General features: G+C 45.7%; 1 protein-coding gene across 1 annotated transcript in view; it reads right to left on the bottom strand.

The window, feature by feature from the left end:
* Positions 1–24311, bottom strand: part of TRIP4 (thyroid hormone receptor interactor 4) — a 560825-nt gene that overhangs the window by 67374 nt on the left and 469140 nt on the right. The window contains exon 12 of the mRNA XM_086959220.1: positions 12669–12771. Coding sequence (XP_086815346.1) covers positions 12669–12771 — 103 coding nt within the window. The remainder of the gene's footprint in view (positions 1–12668; positions 12772–24311) is intronic.

Below are 24311 nucleotides of genomic sequence, written 5' to 3'. Positions count from 1 at the left end.
GAATCCACAGGCAGATACTGTATCCACCAGAAAAAGCGTTACCGAAGGTCAGTAACTTGTTCTTCTGATTGATACATCTGCCAGTGGATTCCTCACCTTGTTCATAGAGTCCCACAGCAGTCCCCTCTCCCGGAGGAGGGTGTTCACTCTCCTATACCAAAAAATCCTGGAGGACAGAACGCACAAAGTGGCCGTCCCTCCTCACTTCGGAATCCAAGCAGTAGTGCTTCGCGAAAGTGTGGAGGGAGGCCCAAGTTGCCGCTCTACAAATGTCCTCTACAGGCACACCTCTAGACAAAGCAGATGTAGCAGATCTTGCTCTAGTAGAATGAGCTCTTAAACCTTCAGGAGGTTCCTTACCCGCCAGAGAGTAGCATATCTTGATACACAAGACAATCCATCTCGACAGTGTGCGCTTTTGCACCGCCTTGCCTCTTCTGGCACCAACAAAGAGCTGGTCATCCACTCTGAACTCTCTAGTTCTGTCCAGGTAGAAGCTCATCGCCCTCTTAGGGTCCAGGCGATGAAGTCTCTCCTCCTCCTTGGAAGGGTGAGGGGGAGGATAGAAGGTAGGAAGGGTAATGGACTGCCCCAGATGGAAAGGAGTTACCACATTAGGCAGAAAAGCAGCCCTGGTCCTGAGTACCATTCGTTCAGCATGAATGGTCAAAAATGGGGGCTTTGAACTAAGAGCTTGAAGCTCACTTACCCTCCTTGCAGAGGTAATCGCAATCAGGAAGACCGTTTTAAAAGACAACAGTCTCAAGGGACACCTGTGCAAAGGTTCAAAAGGTGAACCCATTAAAAAAATAAGCACAAGGTTCAAATCCCATTGAGGCACAATAAAAGGAGTAGGAGGAAATGTATTCATGGGACCCTTTAAAAATCTCAAGACCACAGGAGATTTAAATAAGAATGGCTGATCCGGCAGACAGAGAAAAGCCGACAAAGCCGAAAGATAACCCTTGACCGTAGCCACAGCAAAACCCTGCTGTGCCAAAGAGAGTGCAAATTGAAGAATATCAGACAATTTGCCTTCAAAGTGTCAATGGACTTCTCTCCACACCAAGAAACAAACTTAGTCCATCTATAAGAATGAATAGATTTGGTGGAATCATACCTGGCCGATAAAATGACATCCACCACATCATGTGGGAGAGAAAAGGAATTCAGGTTGCCCCGATCAATCTCCAGGCATGAAGGTGTAAGGTCTGGAGGTGGGGGTGTAGAACCTGCCCCTCCATCTGAGAGAGGAGGTCTGCACTGAGAGGGAGACGGAGCGGCGGGCATGAGGGGAGGTGGAGAAGATCTGTGTATCACACCCTTTTTGGCCAATCCGGGTCGATCAATATAACTTGGGCCCGGTCTTGGCGAATCTTCCTCAGAACCCGATGAATCAAGGGTATGGGAAGAAACGCGTAAAGGAGTTGAGTCCCACCTCAATTGAAACGCGTCCCCCAGTCCTCCTTTCATCGGAAACGGGAGACTGCAGAACGACGGGCATTGAGCTTTCTCATGAGTGGCAAACAGGTCCACCCGAGGAGTTCCCCACATCCGAAAGACGTGACGAAGCACCTCCGAGTGAAGCCTCCACTCGTGGTCGGCCGAGAACTGCTGACTGAGACTGTCTGCGCGCACGTTCAAAACTCCGGCCAGATGATTTGCCATCAGACAAATCTGATGGCCCTGAACCCAGGACCATAGGGGCAGAGCCTCTCTACAGAGGCAATGCAACCCTACTCCTCCCTGCTTGTTGACATACCACATCGCAGTCGTGTTGTCCGTCAGGACTTGCACCGACTGACCGCGAAGGGAAGGAAGGAAGGCCTTGAGTGTCAAACGTATCGCCTGTAACTCTAGAAGGTTGATGTGAAGCAACCTTTCCTCTGGAGACCAAAGACCCTTGACCTCCAGATCCCCCAGATGAGCACCCCACCCTAGAGTGGATGCATCCGTTATCACTGTGGCCACCGATGGAGATAGCTGAAAAGGTTTTCCTTGAGACAGATTGCCTTCCACGCTCCACCAAGACAGATCCGCCGCAGCTTCTCTGGAGATCCTGACTGACTCCCTGAGATCTCCGTTGTGCTGATACCACTGCCTGCGGAGGCACCACTGGAGCGCCCTCATGTGCCAGAGCGCATGTTGACCAACAGAATGCAAGACGCCATCAGACTGCTCCATTGTGAAATAAAGGAATCATATCCTGTATGTCGCGAATCCTTTGCGGAGGAGGGAATGCCCGACATACAGTTGTATCCAGTACTGCACCTATGAACAGGTTGCGCTGGGAGGGAACCAGGTGAGATTTGGGTACATTTATCGAAAAACCCAACCTGTAAAATAACTGAGTTGTAACCTGCAGATGATGGAGCACCTTCTCTGGAGATTCCGCTTTGATCAGCCAATCGTCCAAATAAGGGAATACCGGTATCCCTGACTTTCTGAGATGTGCCACCACCACAGCCATCACCTTGGTGAAGACTCGAGGCGCAGTAGTAAGACCAAACGTAAGGACCGCAAACTGGTAATGTTGCGAACCCACCGTGAAACGGAGATACTTCCTGTGTGACTTCAGAATGGGGACGTGGAACTATGCATCCTGCAAGTCGATCAACACCATTCAGTCTTCTTGCAGCAGCGCTTGAAGAACCTGTGCAAGGGTGAGCATCTTGAACTTCTCCTGCTTCAGGTAAAGGTTCAAGATCCTGAGATCCAGGATTGGACGAGTCTACCATCCTTCTTGGGGATCAGGAAATACCGGGAGTAACATCCCTGACCCCTTTCCTGCTCCGGAACCACCTCTATCGCACCTTTTCTTAACAGAGCCAGGACTTCCTCCTGTAGGAGAAGTAGGTGGTCCTGCGAGCAAAAACCTTGGCAAGGAGGGTAATTTGGGGTAAATTCCCGAAAGGGAAGAGCATACCCATTCTCCACGAGATTGAGAACCCAAAGGTCCGATGTGACCGATTCCCAATCCCGCAGAAAATATGTAAGCCGGCCCCCCACAGGACCTGCATGATCCGGAATGGCGGATCTAGGGCTGCTTTGCTGTTGTAGGAGGGGGGTGGGTAGAGGAAGATGTAGAGGAGTAGGAGGAGGAGGTCTGACTTCCCCGAGGACGAGCTCTTTGCCTGCCCCTGTAAGTTTTATACAACGGATTTTGCTGTTGCTGCTGCTGCTGTTTTGACTGCTTGTAGGGACGAAAAGAAGATCTTCCAAAGCCCCTATACCTTTTGCTCACAGATCCTCTAGTTTGCAACCCCAAAGACCTGGCAGTTGCCCTGCTGTCTTTGAACCTCTCCAATGCAGCATCAGCCTTTTTACCAAAAAGGCCTGAGCCATCAAAGGGCAAATCCATTAAAGCAGCCTGAACATCTGCAGAGAACTCAGACGTCTTCAACCAGGCAGCTCTTCTGGTGTCAATCGAAGACCCCATGACCCTATCCACTGAATCCGCTGTGTCTATTCCACTCTGTATGACCTGCCGAGCAGCAGCCTGAGTGTCAGCAAGCACCTCACTAAAAAAAATGCTGTCCTCTTCAGAAAGTTTAGGGGTCAATTGCTTTACAGTATCCATTAAGGCATGGATATAACGACCCAGGAGACAAGTGGCATTCGTAGATTTGAGGGCCATACTTGCTAATGAAAAAACTCTTCGCAGTTTGGTCCTGCTTTTTGAATCCTTATCACCTGGTACCTGGGGAAAAGCACCTGCAGATCTTTTAGAGCAGGCCGCCTGTACCACTAAGCTCTCTGGCAAAGGATGAGAGGACAAAAAGTTTGGGTCCCCAGGAGCCACTCTATATCGCCTTGCAACGGCCTTAGAAACCGCAGGAGCCGTAAGAGGCCTACTCCACACCTCCATGACAGGATCCGTTAAAGCATCAGTAAAAGGAAGCATAGGTTTCACCACAGATGAAGGAGAATGGAGGACTTCAGTCAAAATATTTGATTTATACTCCGCAGTGGGCAGAGTTAAATTCAGCAGATCCTGTGCCTTCTTGATAACCACATGGTAGGGAGCCACATCTTTAGAAGGGGCATCCGACACTGAGGCTAAATCCCAATCAGAGGACAGTTCCAGACCACTTGCCTCCCTTAAATCATCAAAATAGTCCTCCGATTCTTGAAGCTCACTCTCTTCAAACTCAGCTTCCTTATACCTCTGCTCCTCCAAAAGGCGCTGGGTTTCACGCCGCGACCTCTCTTTCCAGAGCGACGTCGTCGGATCCGGAATCGACTCCGAAGGAGCAGGAGCCGGCGTCAAACACGGAGCCGGCGTCGAACTCCGAGTCGGAAGACCATGCCAAAGATCTCGAGGTCGGTCCGGAGCCGGTGACGCAGGAAACAAGAACGGCGCCGGAGCATAAGCTTGGGGGACTCCCAAATTGTATGCCAACGGACCCATGGGACCAGCTGGTGCTCCAGAGGGGTACATGGCTCTTGCATAAACCCCATACATGGCATTTAAGAACTGTGAAGGGTCTTTACCTGGACCCGGAAAAGGAGGATACGAACCGACCGGCTGCTCTCAAGGAGGCTGCACCGGAATCGACTCCTCTTGTCCCTCGGGTTGGTGAGCCGGAGTGGTCGAGCCCTGAGGAACGGGAACCTCTTCCTCCTCCTGAACTGGAGATCGAGACGGCGCCGGAGAGGGATTCGCCACCTGAGCCGGTGAATGCTCCGGCGACTCCAAGCGCTGCTCGTGCGCAACCGTTGTAGCAGGGAAGACGTCTCGCTTGCCGGATCCTGTTTTTCACGCGTTCCGAACCTTGAGCGAATATGGAACAGCCAAGGTCGTGTTGGCCGGTCAAATAGTATTGCCATCCCTCCCTTCGACATTTCATCTTCTGGATTCTAGCCCTGGATTGAAAATTGTGAAATATTATTCCTTGATGGCGAAAAATCCCTTCATAAGCGAACATTCATATAGAGACATTTATTGGAGAAATACTGGGCACACCACTGACGGGTTGCCCTCATTCATTGTTGGAACGTGACCTCCATATCATATTTTTGGTCAATTTGGTTGCCTTCTTCCTCCCGCCCCTCCCTGCCCTTCCAGTCCTGAAGAAGACCCGCAGCAGAAGCGTTAATCCTCCCCCTTTTTGCACCAGGGTCGAAACGTCGACGATTGTATCCCCCCTTGTTAGAGGCCTACGCCCCAATTTCTCCTGCCCCTGTCCCTCCTTGTATTATAATCCTTGTACATACCCTTGTATGGGTAGGCCTTTTTTGTCTGCCCAATTAGAAGAATTGTAATTTTAGTTGTACATAAATTATGCAAATTGATTTCTTGATTTAACTTCCTTTCAATTCACTTGAGCACCCCCTTTTTCTACTTGCTTACTGCATCTTGCAGTTCTTCTTTTTGCATTTGAACTTGTTTTTTAAAATGCTGAAAATAAAATTGGAATATATTGACTGAAATAATTGTCCTTGGTATATGCAGGTTGGGTACGATCCATTGATATTGAGTTCTGGCTGTTTAAAGAATTTTCTCTCTCTTTTGGGATTTATTCCCCAACTATAAATAATAATTATTGTATTAATTTGTGTTTTAAGACTTGTCTAGTACCATTGTTTCTTATACCAATTGATACCCAGGTCCTTTGACTTAGTGGGTTACCCCATTGAATTAATGGACTCCAAGGGCAAGGCCTCACCTTCCGGATCCCGTTCCGGAGAAGGAGATAACACATCCTTTCGATGGCGTCTACTAGGCGACTTCGATCTCGAATCCGACTCCTTTCCTGAATGGTGCCTTGATCCATGCTTCCTCTTCTTATGTTTCTTTTTCGTCGATCTGGAAGCATGCCCCGATGACGACATCGAAGCCGACCGCGACCTTGAACTCTTTCTGGCCTCTTTACCTTTTAATTTGGCAACCAGGAGCTTCGTCTCACGTTCACGAAGGGTTTTCGGATTCATCTTCTTACAGGAATGACAACCTTGGACGTCGTGATCCGAACTCAGGCACCATGTGCAGTCATCATGCGGGTCCGTGATTGACATCTTCTTGCATTCACCGCACGGTTTGAAACCAGTCTTCTTAGTCGACATCACAACAGGAGACAGTAACACTGGAAAAGACACAGAAAACCACAATAGTAACAAAGTTACTATGAAGGCTACAGAGGATCCCTCGAAAACCGTTAGCGTCGACGACGTGGACAAAAGGGAACTGATGTCACCACGCCGACGTGGGCCTATTATGGAGTCGGTGACGTCAGCGGAGCCGCGTGCGATGCCGTGCTTCTGTGACGTCGTCCACGTCGGCGCGAAGCTACAAAAAGAATTTCCGAATGTTGCTGATGCAAGGGGATATTCACAAGGTGAGGAATCCACTGGCAGATGTATCCATCAGAAATATTCCCCATTCTTGACAGAATGTACACGCCTCACACACACACGTGTCCCTGCCCAGAAGCCGCTGTTGCCAGTGAGGACAGCACCTCATAACGAGGGAAAGTCATGCACTGATATACACATAAGAATATATACAGTACACATTTTTTCGTCATTCAAAACAAGAAAGAGCTGTACCATTAACAGAAGAGTAAACAATTTCAGGCAGCAATGAACCCTGAGCTCATCTTTGGCTTTTAAAAAAAAATAAATCTTCATCAATACTATGAAAGTATTCTTCACATGCACAAACATGGTTTCAGAAAGACCTTTGAAAGCTGAATAGTCACTTGGTTCCCGAAGAAGACAGACACTGCCAAGGAAAACAGCCCTGCGGCTCTGGCGAGCAGGCACACTCCCGGCAGAAACCGCTACGCACAGGCTTGTAACATCACATGAAACAGAGTCTCACCTGCATCACTTCACGGAGTAAAACAGATCTGAAACTTGTAAAGTGCGTGTTCAGGTCGGTACTGTAGGTGGCAGTCCAGGAGGGGCGGTGTCTTTGTAAGAGTAACACAAACCATGCCGTAAACCACAAGAGTTTGTAGCAGATAAACACTGCGGCAGCCCACGGTAAGCGAGTGCTCCCGGGAGATGTGAGTGTGCAGAGCCAGTTCCAGCAGCAGAGGCCCGTCCCGTCGAGATACCTCCCGGGGCCAGAGGCTGGCCCTGGATCCCCACGTTGCTCTGTTTAGTATTGTGGGCCCCAGCTGTCCCTTTCCAAGCACAGGCCCGCTCTCCCACGGCAGTTCAAGGTCTGCAGCACTGGGCGCTGCAGCGCTGCATGACCTGACTACGGGATGGGGGGGGGACCTCGACTTGTCAGCCTGAATGAGCATGCCACGTTGCCTAGCAATTACTCCGAGAACCCGATCGGTCTGCGGTTTAAGGAAACCGCCAAGTGTAAAAAAGTTAAACACTTTTCAAGATCTTATTGCCAGAAAGAATAAAGAATATAAAAAAATAATATAATAAAAAAAAAAAGCAAGCCTCACCTGAGGGGGAGGTGTATGTCGGGGCTAATGAGAACTTGATCGGATTCATATGTATTACTACCTCAATTTCCGAGGCCCATCATGCGTCACAGAAAACTACACACACAAGGAGCAGTCGACGTGTCTCACAGGTACGAGTAACTGGTAAGTCGGTGCCAGCGTTTCAGTCCCATAACTTTGTTTTCAGGCACTCAGTGGACATGCAGCTGCCGTCCCCCGTTGTCAGCAGACAGCAAGTGATGCGCGATAAGAATGATAGGAATGAGTGCACACTTCACACCTGATGGGACAGCAAGGTATTGTAACACCAATGCCCTGCCCGAGCTCTGAAGCCACTCGGGGAGAGGAGAGAGGTTTCGCCTGCTAGTGAAACTAGGAAAGAACACACGCAAAAAAAGAGCTTGCCAGTCAGCCACTGTTTATTTTTGCATTGCGCTTTTAAAGTGTAAGCGCGATGCAAAAATAAACAGGGGCCTGCTTTCCTTCTGCCATGCAAAGTTTCTTGTCTTTATGGGGCCATGTGTTTGAAAGACATGGCACCATAAAGATAAGAAACCTTTTGCGAAGGGAGGAAGGCAGGTGAGCCCGTCCAAGTGGGCCGTCTGACAAATTAGAAAAGTCTACATCAGACTAACCTCTTTTCCAATGGCTGGCCACCGTTTAGCATAAACGGTGATGCCGGCCAATGGAAAAGAGGGGCGGGGCTTAAAGCCCGTTACTGAAAGCTACTGAAAACATAAAATCTCGCCGAGCGAGCTGGGCATGTGCACAGCCACGCCAGCCGAGACCTAAAAACTACCAACTGGATTAATATATTATTACATCTCAGAATGTAACCCCTAACTATGAAAAACAATTTTTTTTTTATAAAACATTATTATTGAGAAAGAAACAAACACACATCAGCAATAGCATGACAGTTCCAAGGGTGCAATTCTACCGGCATCTTTGGTACAGCAGGTGAGTTCCACGGTAGGAATTCCTAAGGCCCCACACCCGAGACCATTTCTTAGGGCATCCATGTGCTATATACACAGTCTTTTCTCAAAACATTGCCCAGTCCAAGTTCCTCTCCCATTCCTGGGCCGTAGGCGGGGTCAGTGCTTCCCAACACTGGGCGATATTCCTCTTAGGTAGTATTAGCCCCAACGTTACCCACTGAATTATGCAAACATTTAATTCATTTGGCTCCCAAATGTTCAGGAGACACCTACGGGCCTCCACACGGAGCAGCACAGACAGAATAGTGTTGATAATGTTGTGCCAGAAGGGTTGGATATGAGTGCACTCCCAAACTATGTGAAAAAAGGTGCCCAGCTGGCCACAAACCCTGCCTGCGGGTGCCTTCATCCACCCTTCCCATTCGTACCAGTTGGGGCCCCGTTAAATAAATACGGTGAAGAAGTTTCAGCTGGACAAGGTGGAGACTAGCAGGTATTGCTACGACTCTGGGAGAGGAGACTGCCTCTTGCCATTCCTCGTTGTCCATTTCTATACCATCCCTGGTCCACCTCTCTCGAAGAACCTTGAGGGGGTCCGAGATGTTGTTGACCAAATTTTTGTATATCAGGGAAATGGTGCTATCAGGGAGATGCCCATCTAGTACTTTATCTTCTAATGGGGATGAGTCCGGCACTGTGGTCCCAGGCTTGAGGTGTGTGCGAAGTGCATGTCGAACATGTGTGTACCGGAAGCGCTCTGCCGATTCAGCCATGTGATATTGTTTCTGCAGCGCTGCAAAGGGATTAATATCAGTGTTGTCCGACAGATCCCCTATGTAGGTAATACCTATGAGATCCCATTTGTCGAACTCCTTACTCCTCCACAGGTCACTCAGCTGCTCGGAATCCCATAGTGGCGTTGCGAGCATTAGCTTCCGTCTCCAACCTAAACGGGTGGTAGCTGCGTGCCAGACGTGCACTGCATGTTTAGTGGGGCCCGTTAGTGGATAATGCTGGGGCCTAGAGTAGAGGGCTCTACTGAAAGTCCCCCCGAGAGGAGCCACCTATCCATATTGTATCCCGGATTACCAGGCTGGGAGTAGGTGCAGTGATTAATGAAGGACAGTTGAGATGCCCAGTAATACAGTTTTATATCGGGGAGGCTAATGCCCCCATCGTACCAGTTCAGTGAAAGTTTGGCGAGGGCAATATGAGGTTTACCATTCCAGAGTAGGTCCCACTGGAGGCCCTCCACCTCTCAGAAATAAGGCGCAGGTATCGGGTCCATAGAGTTTTGTAGTGCGTACAAAAATCGGGGCAAGGACATCATCTTAAAAAGGGCGGCCTTTCCTAACAGGGAGAGGGTCTTCCACCTGGCGATATCTTTACGCAGCTGAATCAGCGGAAGCTGGAGGTTACGAAAATAGCGGAGAGAAGGGTCCAAAGATAGAAAGATACCCAAATATGTAAACCCGTCGTCACAAATCTGTAGCTGACACCCACGCGGAGGCCTGCCCGCCACTACGAACATGAAGGACTTGCTCCCGTTTATGGAGTACCTGGAGTACCTTCCAAAGGTTGGGAAAATGTCCAAAACCGCACTCAGGGATCTCCTTGGGGATGTCAAATACAAAAGGATGTCATCCGCATAAAGGGAGATCCGATCCTCCCAATCTAAGGACCAAAGCATACGCCTAATCACCAAGTCTTGACGAATCCAAGCTGCCAGTGGCTCCAAAGCTAAAACAAATAACAGTGGGGACAGAGGGCTGCCCTGACTAGTTCCCCTGCCCAGCTGGAAAGTAGCAGACTTCTTGCTGTTGACCACCACCAGAGCCATAGGTAGGGAGTACAGCAGCTGCACCCACTGAATGTACTTTGGACCAAATCCCAGTTTCTCCAACACTGCCCACAGGCATGGCCACTCAATGGTGTCAAAGGCCATAGCTGCGTCCAGGGAAACTATAACTGCCGGTTCCATTATAGAAGACGCCCTGCTCAATACCCCATGAACTCTGCATAGATTCAACGCCGTATTACGATGCAGTATGAAACCTGATTGGTCCGGATGGACCAGGACCCAATCACCGTTAGGAAGCGAGTAGCAAGAACCGTAGCCAGGATTTTGAGCTCCGCGCTAAGCAGAGATATCGGTCGGTAGGAGCCACATTCGGTCTTGGGCTTTCCTTCTTTGTGACTAGTACCTATAGTGGCAGTGCGCTGGTCCAATGACAAGACGCCTGCCTGCCTCGAGTCCTCAAACATGGTTCTCAGGTACGGGGCCAGTTTGTCAAGCTTAAGCTTGTACAATTCGATTGTTAACCCGTGGGGGCCCGAGGCTTTGCCCGGCTTAAGCGAGCGGATTGCGGCCGCCACCTCCTCGGTTGATATGTAGCTGTCCATGAGGTCACGTTCGACCCCCGACAGTTTAGGTAAGGTAATATCAGTAATCAGCTGGCGGGAGTCCTCTACCAGGGATGGAGCAACCGAGGTGTAGACAGCCCGAAAGTGGGCTGCAAAGGAGTCCGCATTAGCTTGCAGGTCCGACAAGGAATCACCCTCAGGACTTCGAAGTTCCGGAAATAGTCTACTTGACCACTCCCTCTTGTCCAACCAGGCCAAGAGTTTCCCGGCCTTATCGCCCATCTCCTACACTAGTCCTTGAACTGCTGTGCCTATGGCCCTTGCCTGGTCCGTCGCTAGCGTCCTGTATTCCTGTTGTTTTAGGTTGAGAAGATGGAGTTTGTAGGGTGTGACGGACATTTCCAAATCTGCCTCCAGCCTCCCCACCTCTTCCTCCAATGCTACCAACTCTGCCCGCTGTTCCTTCTTATTCCCCGAGATCAAAGAGAGGGCCTGACCCTGTATCACGGTCTTGAATGCCCCCCAAAGCACCTGGGGGGACTCAACCGAGCCCTCGTTCTCGTTGAAGTAATTCTCAATGGCCTTAAGGAGCTCCCATCGGACATGGGGATCGCGCAGACATGTTTCATCTGTTCGAATCCGAGCGTCAACTAGAGCCAAACCGGCGAGTGATCTGAAATACCTCTGGCAAGGTGTTTTATCTCCTGGATATGGGAGATTTGGGACGCCGGTAAAATAAAGTAGTCAATTCTGGATAGACTCCCGTGGGCCCCTGAGTGAAAAGTGTACTGAGCGGTGGGATGAAAAACCCTGCACCCATCTGCCAACCCCATGGAGTCTAAAAATTCAGGCAGCCACATATGTGAGTGGGGGAGTTCGCGCGGAGGGTGCCAGTCCAGACCCCCAGAGACCACCGAATTAAACTCCCCTCCCAGTACCAAGAGGCCTTCGGGGATTTCCAACAGCAGCGTACCCAGGTACCTAAATGTGGTGGCCTGTAGGCCCGGGGGGACATAAATTGAAAGGAAGGTGACAGGACGGCCCTCCCATGTGCCTGAGACACCAACATAGCGTCTTCTTGCATCTGACCAGGTATCCTGCACTACAAAGGGAAAGGATTTTCTCATCAGTATGCCAACACCCCTGGAGCCCGTAGTGAAACCTGAGTGCACCAGTAAGACATAACCCCCTCTATGCAGCGCTTTACATGTACTTCCGATCGTATGGGTTTCCTGCAGTAGGACGATGTCAGGTGCCTGGCGCTTAATGCAGTAAAGAACAGCACTACGCTTAATCTTATCCCCCAACCCGTTGACATTCCAACTCATCAGTTTAACCACACTGTCCCCGACCAATGCCATCGCTAACCATACTAAAAATCACACAATGTAATGTTGCTCCCCCAAATCAGTGTATCCAAACACCGCTGATGCAATCAAAATTACAACCCAAAAAATGTAAAAAACACCCCAACATCCCCACCCCGCTGCCTGCCCTATGGTCTTAGAACTGCCCATGAAAAACGTTGCAGAGTGCCTGTCGCCCCAGAAACGTTTCAAGAAAGAAAAGACCCTATACGGTGGGGGGTGAGGCAGGGTCTGTCCCACCTGAGCCCAATAGGTATACTTCGACCCCACCCAAAACTGATATGAAGAACAATTTTAAGATAAAGTGTAAAATGTTGCAAACTTGTGTAATCAAAAGAGATTTTTACAAACAGTATATTTTCTGTGCCCCTGGAGTTATGTGGTTTATGTGCTCAGCTGCAAACCTGTTGTCAAAACCACATATTCTGTGCTTTTTGGCTTCTTTGAAAAATGTGTTTATTAATGATTTCAATATAATGTAAACCAACAAATACTATCAATTAAAATGTATGGTCACAGTTGTGGTGTGCTTCAATGTGTGCCCTCCTTTGCCCCATTGTTACTACTCCTTAGAAGAGATCACTTACAGATTTTATGCTTCCCTTTCATTGGAAACTTGACAAGCAGCTCCTTGGGATTGGTGCAAACAAAGACGAATGGGGAGCCGCACTCTTGTGACAGATCAGGAAACTGAAAACAAGAACAGACTGATATTACGTTACATTCTAAGGGACAAATAGATATTAATATAGACAAGCATTTGTAAAATAAGGTTTCAGAAACTTGACAGATTATTCTTGAGAATGAAACTTGAAAGGTTTGCTACCAGATGCCTAACAAATTTGATTGTCATTGGTAGAAAATGTGTAACGAAGAACAGTTTTACTGGTGGATGCTTTAATAAATTGGATGAACATATACTAGTTCCCTACACAAACTACATTGTAGCATTGCTTAAATATATTGAAATTGGTTTGAGGGTTGTGTGGTTAATTCTGGGATTAAGAGGTAAAACCTACAATAGGTAAGGCTTTTTGCATGGGCCTCAGAAGGTCTGTTCTTAAAAGAATTTTCCATTGAGATGATCAAGCATGACTCCCAAATGATGTCTCACTGCAGGTCCCATCTGAGACCAAAATGTCACTGCACTCTCACCAGAACCAAGCATCCTGTGGTAAGTCAGTCTTCGGGCTGCACTCCATTGATACATGTTGCCATCTCTGAGCTTAAAGGATTTAGTCTTAACACATAATGCGGCAGGCTTCATGGGTTGATTATAGTTAATGTTTGTGGATATAAAGTCTAATTCCACAATTGGTATCTCATAGGTGGGAATGCTAATGACTAAATATATACTAATATTAAGATCATAACTTCCCTTTTGTTTCCAGAAGTCTGTCTTCATATTCCCACCAGAAAATACCAAGATCTAGTCTTCCCCTCGTGGGGGGTCCACCAGATCTCACTCAAAGACCGAATCTTCCAGTCACTCCCTATGCTTTGATCATAACTTACCATAAGGAAATCTTCTGTTCTCCTACTTTTGTATCGGCACTCAACCCCTACATCAGAGCTCATTTAATCTGCACAACCAAAGACCTGTATTTGCCGGTCCCCCTACCAATGAAATAACATGAAGGGTTAGTTTAAGACTAACGTTTACTACTAGCTCTGGTCCCTCTCTCAGTCGTTAAATCAGATGTCAATGTAGGCTTTCATTCTCCTTCTGGGTCCTTTCTTCCAACTTATATTCCTACTTAGTGCTCTGAAATTGCTTAAGAGTACCTACGTGCTATATGAGCAACTAAAATGACATCACATAAAATCCTATTTTCCCATGTCAGCTACACCCACCTTTCTCCCTTAATGCGCCTATTCCATCTTATGCTGTGCCTCTCTTCTTTGAAGCGCTTCCCGAGCAGCATGAGCATGAAAAAAATGAACAACACAACTGATCTTTTATCAATGAAAAGATTAACTGGACTTTCCGCTCTTCTGAATTTTTGCCTGAAAACGTATAGGTATTAGCTTATAAGGAGACATTCATGATGGCACGTTTATTACAAAGCTGGAGTTATTACAAGAAAAATGGAATGCATCTGCATGTTACCATACATTCTGAAATGCAGTTGCTTTTGAAAAGGACATATCAAACTGCTAAATATACATTTGAAAACCAATTTCAGTACAAAATATTTATTTCTCTACACTGCAAACATATTGTAAGTAACCTATTGCTCTACAACTTCATAAAGAAACTTGGCCTTCGGTCTCGTTTCTCAGTATGGCTATAGAAATCTTCAGTAGCTTGTAATATAGTATTGTAATTGCATTTATGCAGCGCTTAATACCCTCGACGAGGCACCAAATCGCTTTTTCGGTGAGTAGCACACTACTCCGGAACCCATAAAGTATTAGTGGTGAATTAGTAAAGTGAAAATATGAAAGTAATTTGAGCGGTGGATACGTTAATCAGTTATTTGGATTGAGAAGGATAGCAAAGGGGCAGGAGAGGTAAAAAGGTTTGCATTTATATAGCGCTTGCTACACCTGATGAGGTGTTGAAGTGCTTTTTCGGTGAGTAGCACGCTACTAAGTAACCCATAAAGGATTAGTGGTGAAATAGTATAGTGAAACATGAAATTAATTTGAGTGGTGGACATATTAGTCTGTTATTTGGATTGAAAAGGATAGTGGAGGGGTAGAAAGGAAGGATTCAGAAATTATTTTTCTGTTATAGAGCTCATAGGAGTTAAAGGAGCTTGGGATGAGTAAAAGGGAGGTGGAGGTGGGGGGGATGGGTAAAAGGGAGGTGGAGGAGAAGAGTCAGAGGAAGGGTTTAGAAAAAGCCTGTTTTGGAGGATGGGAATAGTAAAAAGAGGCATGGGATGATGCAAGGAGGGGTGGAGTAGGGAAGAGTCTTGAAAGGGTTATTTTTGGGGATCATAGTAGTAGTATGGGATTTTAGATGAATGACAGGATGGAGGTAATGGATATATTATTAGAGGTATAGGGTGAGAAATAGGGTAGTGCATTGGAAAGAGGTTTGAAATGAGTCAGAGTTGAGCTAGAGGATATATTGAGAGCGGTAATGACTTCATGTAGGCGAGATAATGGATCCTTGAGGGACCCCTGCTTTTGTAAAGTATGGTTTGAACGAGAAAGGTGGGGTATGGATGACATTAGTTCTGTTAAGAATGTAGGACGCAATCCAGTCTAGAGAAGTCCCCTCAATGCCGGCTTTGTCTTTGTAGCAGAATGTCATGATCAACCGTGTCAAAGGCAGCCGAGAGGTCCAAGAGAAGTAGCGCAGCAACCCTGTTGCAGTCAACTGTGCTCTTCAGGTCATCCCAGATGGCAAGGAGGGCAGATTCTGAGCCTCTTCCTGGAAGGAATTCCGTTTGGAAGTCTGAAAGTATGGAATTCTCTTCAAGGAATTGTGACATCTGTGCGAAAGCTGCTCTTTCTATCAGTTTGCCCAGCAAAGGTTTATTTTAAATCAGTCTGTAGTTGTCAGGGTTCAGCGGGTCCAAGTTTGTTTTCTTCAGTAATGGGCGTATGTATGAATTGTTTTTGTTCTTCTGGAAATATTCTGGTATTTAAGGAGTTGTTGATGATTCTCCTTACTGGAATGGTAGCAGAGGTTGTTAGAAGACTTGTCTTGAAGGTTTGCCATGGACACAGGTCAGAAGGGCTGCTTGTTTTGACCAGCTCCATAAATTCATTGTGTGAAATGCGTTGGAAGGAACGGAGGAGCTGGGTTAGAGTATTCCTGGATTATAGCTTTGTAAAATGGTTAGTGCTGATGCTTTGTCTCTGTTTTAAGTACGAGTCCAACGTGTTTGCTTTGTCCGTGTAAAGATTTGCCAGTCTGTCTGTGAACTCTTGAGTAACGGAATGAGCTGCTTCGAGGCAATTTGGTTTACGAAATTCATTGAGAATTGTATATAATTCTTTATTTGTACATTTAGAATTTTGAATTCTGTCTGAATAGTATTTTTTCTTTGTTTTTTCATAGCCGATTTGTACAATCTGTTAATTTTCTGTAGGCGAATTTGTCTTTGTAGGCGTTTGTTTTGAGCCAGTCATGTTGCAGATTTCCAATTTGTTGTTTCATCTCTTTTATCTCTGTTTTTCTCTGAGGTGCTTGTTTTCTTTTGGTCTGTTGTGTGGTTTTGAGTGGAATCAGGATATCAAAAGCTTCCTGTAGCCACTCATAGTTTTTTGTGTTTCTGAGTGTTCCAAATTGAGGTTTGTCCAAGGCTGATAGGTGGATGCTCATAAGGTAGTTTTTGGTGCGTCACTTAGTGTTGTTTTATGTTGAAAGGCAAGCAAATGTGAGTCTGACCATGTGACCGGAGTCATCGTTTGAATGGTCTGTAAAAGAGCAGGAAGTTACAGGACTAACAGGGTGTAGGATTGCATCTGGTGGAAAGGGCTTCACAATCTTTTATGGGGATTTTGTCAACTTTAGTAATATCTATGTTTGCCTGAACACAACAGCTAGGCCACCTCCTGTTTTGTCCATACTATTTTTGGTGATTGTTTGATAGCCTAGAGGAACAGCTTCATGCAGGACTGGAGCCATATCATTTACCAACCATCATTCACTTATGAATCGTATGTCTGGTTTTGCGTCAGTGAGATGGTCGTGGATGTGATGTTTGTTCTTAGAGAGCAATCGATCATTTATTAGTAGACAGTTTAGAGAATGGGCTTTGGAGATAGTGGGACTTTGTTTTGTAGAGTAGTGAGCAGTATTTTGTGGACTTTCAGCTGGTGTGTCCGTAGTGTTGGTATCAGGTATAGGAGGCTAGAAATAGAGTTGCTTTTCTGTATAGTGTTCTTCGTCTAGCGGGCTAAGAAGGCATTTTGATGGGTTTGCCTGTGTTGGAGGTGGAGATGGTGTTTGAGTGTGAGTTGGTGTGCTGTGTTGTTTTTGGAGTGTAACCTTATTGTGCAGTAGATATGGAGAAGCAGAATTGTGAGGTGTGGCACATTGCTTATTTTGTTTGCGTCTATTTAGGGCGGAAAGTGTATGAGCTAAGGGTGGCGGTGCAGCATGTGGGTCATATAGTAAGGTTCTAAATTGTCCAGTGGATGAAAGGCAGTTGATAGAGTTGCTATGATGTTATATAAGTGTTGGGTGTGGTGGAAGAGCGAAAGTTTGGTATTGGAGTTCTTTCATTTGTGTAATTTGAAAGGTGGGTGTATGTTTGTAGTTTGTGATGGTAAGTATTATGAGGTCTGGTGCTTGAGTGAGAGATTTTGATTAGCTGGTGTGCATGAGATGTTTTGTTTTTGAGGAGTAGTGAAAGGAGATGCCGATGTAATTGTATTATGTGATGGATTTATTAGTATAGTATGGTTTGCGAGTGAAAGGGGGTGGTGATGTGTTTGTGAGTAGAGTGCTATGTTGTGTGTAAGAGGGGATGAAGTTGAGTTGTGAGTGTTTGTCTTAGACTTGTTTGCTGCAAGAGGTAATATGTGTGGTGCAGTGGAGGGTAAATGTTGTGTGATTGTCTTATTGTGTACGAAAAAAGAGGAGAATGTTGGTTGGAGAAATGATGGAAGGCAGAGTATAGGTTTGTTAGTGACAAAAAGAAGCTGTTAGGAGTAATTAGAGTATGTGTTTCCGGTGGGGATATAGTTCAGTGTGGTGTGGAATTGGGTTTTGTTAGTCATGAGTGGATTGGCTAGTGGTATAGGATAGAGTTCTTCACTGTTTGTCGGTGGTGATGAAAATGTGTGGTACCTGGGATAGAAAGGTGTATAGGTGTGGTTTTGTAGTGGGGTGCTGAGACTTAAATTTTGTAAAGGGTTAGTTTGTAGTAAATGAGTAGAGTACATGTGTTGTGAGTACGTTGATCTGGCTGTGGATATGGGTGGTGTAGGGTGGGTGCTGGTGTATATGAATCTGGGCAGCATTTCTGGCCCTAGTCCCGACCAGTCTCGAACAGGCACTCACCCTTGTCCTTTCTGCCGTTAGCCACAACACATGGGCTGAGACGCCTTGAACCCTGGCCTTACAAAGCCCTAATAATCAGGTGACCCATGCAGCCAATGGGAACCCTTGCCCTAAACCTAACCAATCACAATATTAGCCCTAAACCCTAGAACAAATAGGAGACCAAGACCTTACAACCAGTCATAGCCCTGCACAAGCACTCAATCAGGCACAAAACCATAAACCCTGCATCCAATATAAAGCCTAAATCCCAACTGTAGTCTCAACCCTATTCCCAGCAACCAATCACACAGGAAACCCTAAGCCCTATATCCACTAGAAATCCTATCCATAACCCTAGTCTCAACCCTAGTCCCAGAAACCAATCCCACAGGAAACCCTAAGCCCTGTGTCCAATTGAAATCCCAGCCCAGGGAACCAATCCAAAACCCTAAACCTATCCACCAATCAGATCACTAACCCTAAGCCCTCCATCAATAGAATCAATGACCCAGGAAAGAAATCAGAACCCTCAAATAACAAACCAATAGGAACTCTTATCATAATCCAAGGGGAGCCCACCAATCAGTGAACACATGTATCATCCAATAGCAGACTACATAGAGTCACTACGACCTCAGGGAAAGGTTTGCTGGCTAGGGAGTTGGAAAGCTGCTCCTCTAATCAGAATCTCCTAGGAGACAGACAGGCTCACTCCACACTATGGACTACTACAGGTAAGGGCCTAATAAACGTTGCCCTCTTACAATACTGTTTGTATAAAACTGTACTCACTCTCCTAGCCACAAAACGAGTGCGCAATCCCTAAAAAAACACAGCAGAAACAGCTCACAGCAGGTTACTGCTGTCTCATAGCAACCTTTGTTCACTCTCTGATGTAGAATATCCCTGTTGCTAAGGGGGAAAACGAGGGGGATCTGGTTTCGCTCACTGGTTAAAAAAAATGGGAGGTGGGGGTGGATTGCTTAACATACAAGTCTGAGCACAGAGCAAGGGAGAAATTAGGAGGGAAAAATAGGTAGTCACAGTGAATGTGAAAAAACCTATGACAGATTTGGGACTACAAATCCCACAATTCAACAGGTTAAATGAAACAGTCACGTAAAAACCACAATTTTCTAAACAAACAGTTGAGAAATTATGGAATCACAGGCAGGTTAATAACTTCAATTGTTAAACTGTAACAACAACAAGCAAAAACAGATAAAAATTATGCTATCACGGGTAGGGAAAATCACTTTTTTAATTTCAGTAAAGAGATAGCACTAGTCTGCCTCCTTACCACCTCCTGGTCTTTGGTTCACTGCAATGTCCGCCATGGCATTTCCCCCCTCGTACGTAGCACAGACACATTTGTCAAATGCATCCCGGGGGTGGCTAATAAAGCCCATAAGAATTGTTTCACGGGTGACGCTAGCATGTTATACCAGGTCTGCTGAATCTGAAGGGAGACATTTTGTAGTGCATAGAGCAACCGAGGGAGTGTCATCATCTTAAACAGGGCAATCCTACCCATGAGGTTACGGGGTAATTTTCTCCACTGGACCATATACTCCCAGGCCCTGTGCTGCAAGGGGCAAAGACTGAGGCTGCAAATAAGTTCCGGCTCCCATGATATATTTATCATGGGAGCTTAATGTCCTGTACAAGTACAGGACACTAAGGTGGTGTAAAGGTATCCCTGGGTGCCAGGTCTCATCCTGTTGGTCCCCCCTTAGGGGCACCAGGAACAATTTGTCTCAATTAACCCTCAGTCAGGAAGCAAAGCGAAGGTAGTTAAGATGTAAATCAACCAGCCCCTCCTTTGGTGTGCCGCTAGAGGAACAGAAGGATGGCATCTGCGTACAAAGGAATCCTATTCTCCTTTGCCACCCCCCAGGCAAAGCCCCACACCTGCGCATCACAGGGGACCCAGGCCCCGGAGGCTCTATGGCTAGCACGAACAGGAAGGGTTGACAGTCCTGCCTTTTACCCCTCCAGATGGGAAATCTGGGGGAGACAACTCCGTTTATGTGAATCTGGGCTTGAGAAGATGCATGAAGAACTTTGATGTAGGCCCAAAACAGCGGTCCTAGTCACATCTTGGTAAGAAGAACGACCAGTGTAGGGTATCAAATGCCTTCTCTTTTTTTTATTTTTTTATATTTTTATTGAGAGTTTATACCGGTAAATACATATTCATAGAAGCATACGTAAATACATAGTTAGAAGCATTACATTATTAAGTCAAACGAAAAAGGCGTAAAGAGTACTATACAGTAGAGAGTCAGTTGACATGTTAAATATCTAAACAGCCAGTAAATCATTCACTTGTAGTTTTGCTGTCCTCCAAGTGGCCACTGGGGCCCAAAGTCGCTTGCCTATATCCCTTAGCTTTACTCCTTTTAACTCATATAATGCTTCCTCAATATTATGTATACCCAGCATTCTGCACAACCACATTTGGAAAGTTGGGGCTTCTGTATCCTTCCAGGCTGCGCTGATTAAGATCCTGAGGACTGCTACGGAAATGAAAACTAAAGCTTCAGCCTCAATACTCATATCTAGTTTCATATCACAACCGATTATTATCAAAGTTGGGGATAGGTTAATTTTAACGTCGAGTAGCTTCCTCAATATTATGTATACCCAGCATTCTGCACAACCACATTTGGAAAGTTGGGGCTTCTGTATCCTTCCAGGCTGCGCTGATTAAGATCCTGAGGACTGCTACGGAAATGAAAACTAAAGCTTCAGCCTCAATACTCATATCTAGTTTCATATCACAACCGATTATTATCAAAGTTGGGGATAGGTTAATTTTAACGTCGAGTAGCCCCTCTAAAAAGCGTGTTATCTCGGTTTTAAGAGTTTTTAATTTTTCACAGCCATAGAACATGTGTATAAGATCTGCTGTACCATTACCACATCTGGGGCAGTTGCTATCTGTCGCTTTCCCCCAAGAGAATAATTTTTCGGGCATATAGTATAAATTAAATAGAGTTTTGAAATGTTGGGCCCTGAGATTCGAGGAACGCAGAAACTTCTTATCCATAGCTAACGCTTTATCAAGGTCTACTTCGGGATCTCCCAATTTTTTGGACCATGTAGTTTCAATTTTCCCAATATCGTCGATTGATACGTCGTTAAATATTTTATAAATATCTCTAATTCTATGACCACCTGACTTCAAATACTCAATTAGTTCGAATTTCCCAAGCTGAGTGATGCATGGCCTAATTGCTTTAATTCTATTTACTATCTGTAGGTATTTGAACTCTTGATAGCCTTGTAGTGAATAGTGGTATGTGAGTTCTTCTAGCGTTCTGCAATGATCTCTGATCATTATTTGCCCCAGCTCCACAATACCATGACTCTCCCAATGACGCCACGTTCCATCGCTACTAAGATTTGGAAAGAGTGTTGAGTTCCACAGTGGTGTGCGATAATGCATAGTGGGTATATCTAGAACTTTTTTAACAGATTTCCATATGGACCATATACCTTCCAACGTCTTATATCCAATTTCCATGTAATATCTCCTCTGGGTTCTCCTTAATAGAAGCCCTACGGCTTCACTTCCCACCAATAGCTGATAAATTGATGGTATCTCCGCCTGCCTGAGGGTTGGGCCCCCCGGGTGGAGTAGGATAGCCGTGTCTACAAGGAGGCATGCAAAATGATAGCTCTTAATATCTGGCAATCCCAACCCACCTCTATCTTGTGGTAATGCCATATATCTATTTGACTGCCGTATTTTGCCATATTGCCATAAAAATTTCATGAAAATGGACTCAATCTTCTTAATAATTTTCTCGTCAATTTTGAATGGGATTGACCTTAATTTATAAAGCACCTTGGGAAACATTGTCATTTTTATGACATTTGCCCTCCCAATCAGTGACAACTTTAATGAGTCCATTCTTTTTAGATCTGTTTCCATAGATTTGAGAAGAGGGGTGTAATTATCGTCAATTATTTTACCTGGTTCTGCATTTATTGTTATACCCAGGTAAACTACAGATTCTACATACCTTCCATCCACCTTGGCAATTTTTCTAGAACAGAGTACCTGTGTTTTATCCACATTTAGTCGGTAGCCAGACACATCTCCAAACTGGCTGGTTATATTAACTACCTCCCTCATAGCTAGCTCTGGATCTTTTGTAATGACTGCTAGATCATCCGCATAGGCGAGAAGTTTGGTATGAAACCCATTAGATATTACTGGTTTAATAAGCGCACTGTTCATTAATTGTGTAATTAAAGGGTCTATGTAAAGCGCGAACAAGATTGGAGAGCATGGGCAGCCCTGTCTTGTACCCCTTGTTATGTTGATCCTATCTGATCTTTCCCCCATTAATTGAATTCTTGCGATAGGCGATGAGTACATAGCCTGGATGGCTTGACAAAATCTAGGGCCAAATCCCCTTGCCTCCATAACCTTCCATAGGAAACTCCATCTGACGCGATCAAATGCCTTCTCCGCATCGAGGAGGATCATTGCAACCTCCTCCCCCCTAGCAGCACCGATGTCAAATAGTGTAATAGCTCTCCTGATATGGTTTGTGGTTCCTCTTCCTGGGATAAACCCATGCTGCCAGGGGGAAACCAAGGACGCAATGATCCCTCCCATGCGAGTGGCCATGATTTTGGCATATAACTTGTTATCGCCGTTAATCAATGATATTGGTCTGTACGAGCCCGGGTTAGTCTTAGGTTTCCCTTTTTTGTGGAAGATTACTATATTAGTTTCTTGCCAGGACTCAGGTATTATTCCGGTATTCATGACACCATTGAATAAATCTAAGAGTATAGGTGTTGTTTCCTCCCTTAGACTTTTATACAGCTCTACTGGTATAGCATCTGGGCCCGCCGCCTTTCCGCTTGCAAGATCTTTCAGTGCTTCCAATACCTCTGACATTGTAATATCTTGTTCCAGTAGTTCGATCTGGCCTGGTTTTAACTTACTACCCATGTCTAACCAGCATATATTTGGTGCATCTGCAGCTGCTTCCTCCTGATATAATTCTTGATAAAATTTCCTAAACCCCTCCAGAATTTCATCAGGTTTGTCGTGTATTTGGCCCTGATATTCAATTTGTGTCACAATGTTCTTACTTGCCACCTGCCTAATTCGCAGGGCAAGAGCTCTACCTGCTTGCTCCCCAGTTTCGTAAAGGCGTGATCTCTGTGCCTGATAATTTGCTGCCGCCTTTCTTGCTAGTTGTTTCTGGATCTCAGCTTTTAGGGAGTTCACTCTATGTAGACTCTCGACAGATTGAGCACCTGTAATTATATCTTGTCTATGTTGTGTCTCTGCCTGACTTAGTTTTCCCATCAATGCTTCCCTTTCCCTATTAGCCTTTTTCCATATGTTGGTGGTATAGCTTATAGTCTCTCCTCTTATTCCTGCTTTAAAGCTATCCCACACAACTCCCCTTGATGCACTATACCTATTAGCGTCAAAAAAGGACTGGGACCAGATTTTCATATGCGTGATATAGTTGGCATCCGCTAATAGTTTTTTATCAAATGACCAAGGTCTAGGAACCTTGTATGGTTTATTGATGGCCATATTTAAAACTAGGGGATTATGATCAGACATAATTTTCGAAAGCTTATTTATTTGTACACTCCTAAGTAGGGTAGACGAGATCATGAAATAATCCAGTTTCGAGTATTTATTAAAAGGATGTGAAAAATAGGTAAACCCGGGATCTCCGGTCAGTAAATTTCCCCAAACATCATCTAAGCCGTGTGACTGCATCATTGACGTGATTGCTCTAAACACCCTTGGCTTCCTACCTATGTATGCGATGCCATCCGTAAAATTTGCAGAGATGTTGAAATCGCCGCATAATACTATCGGGGTATGCCAATCGATTAATTCATTTTCAATCTGGCTAAAGATTTCTGGCTCGTCTGTATTGGATCCATATATTGTGCCGATAGTGAAACCTAAGTTCATTTCGCAGATTGCCCATCTTCCTAATGAATCCGCCTTACACCTTTTGGCCCCCCCTAACCCCACTTTACCAATTATGGTATCAAATGCCTTCTCAAAGACGATAAGCATCAGCGCTGCCGCCTCCCCCAGGTAGTTCAGCACTCTTGAGAGTCTGTTAGCTAGTAGTTTAGCATAGGTCTTGACCTCTGAGTTAAGTATGGAGATGTGGCGTATGAGGTAGACCAGTCTGGAGGGCGGCCAAATTTAGGCAAGACCACCAGCGTAGCCAAATAGGCAGCCCAGTTTAGGCAAGACCACCAGCATAGCCAAATC

The sequence above is a fragment of the Lissotriton vulgaris genome, chromosome 2_2 (genome assembly GCF_964263255.1).
Source record: "Lissotriton vulgaris chromosome 2_2, aLisVul1.2, whole genome shotgun sequence".
NCBI lineage: Eukaryota > Metazoa > Chordata > Amphibia > Caudata > Salamandridae > Lissotriton > Lissotriton vulgaris.
This window is presented reverse-complemented; position numbering and strand designations above follow the sequence as displayed.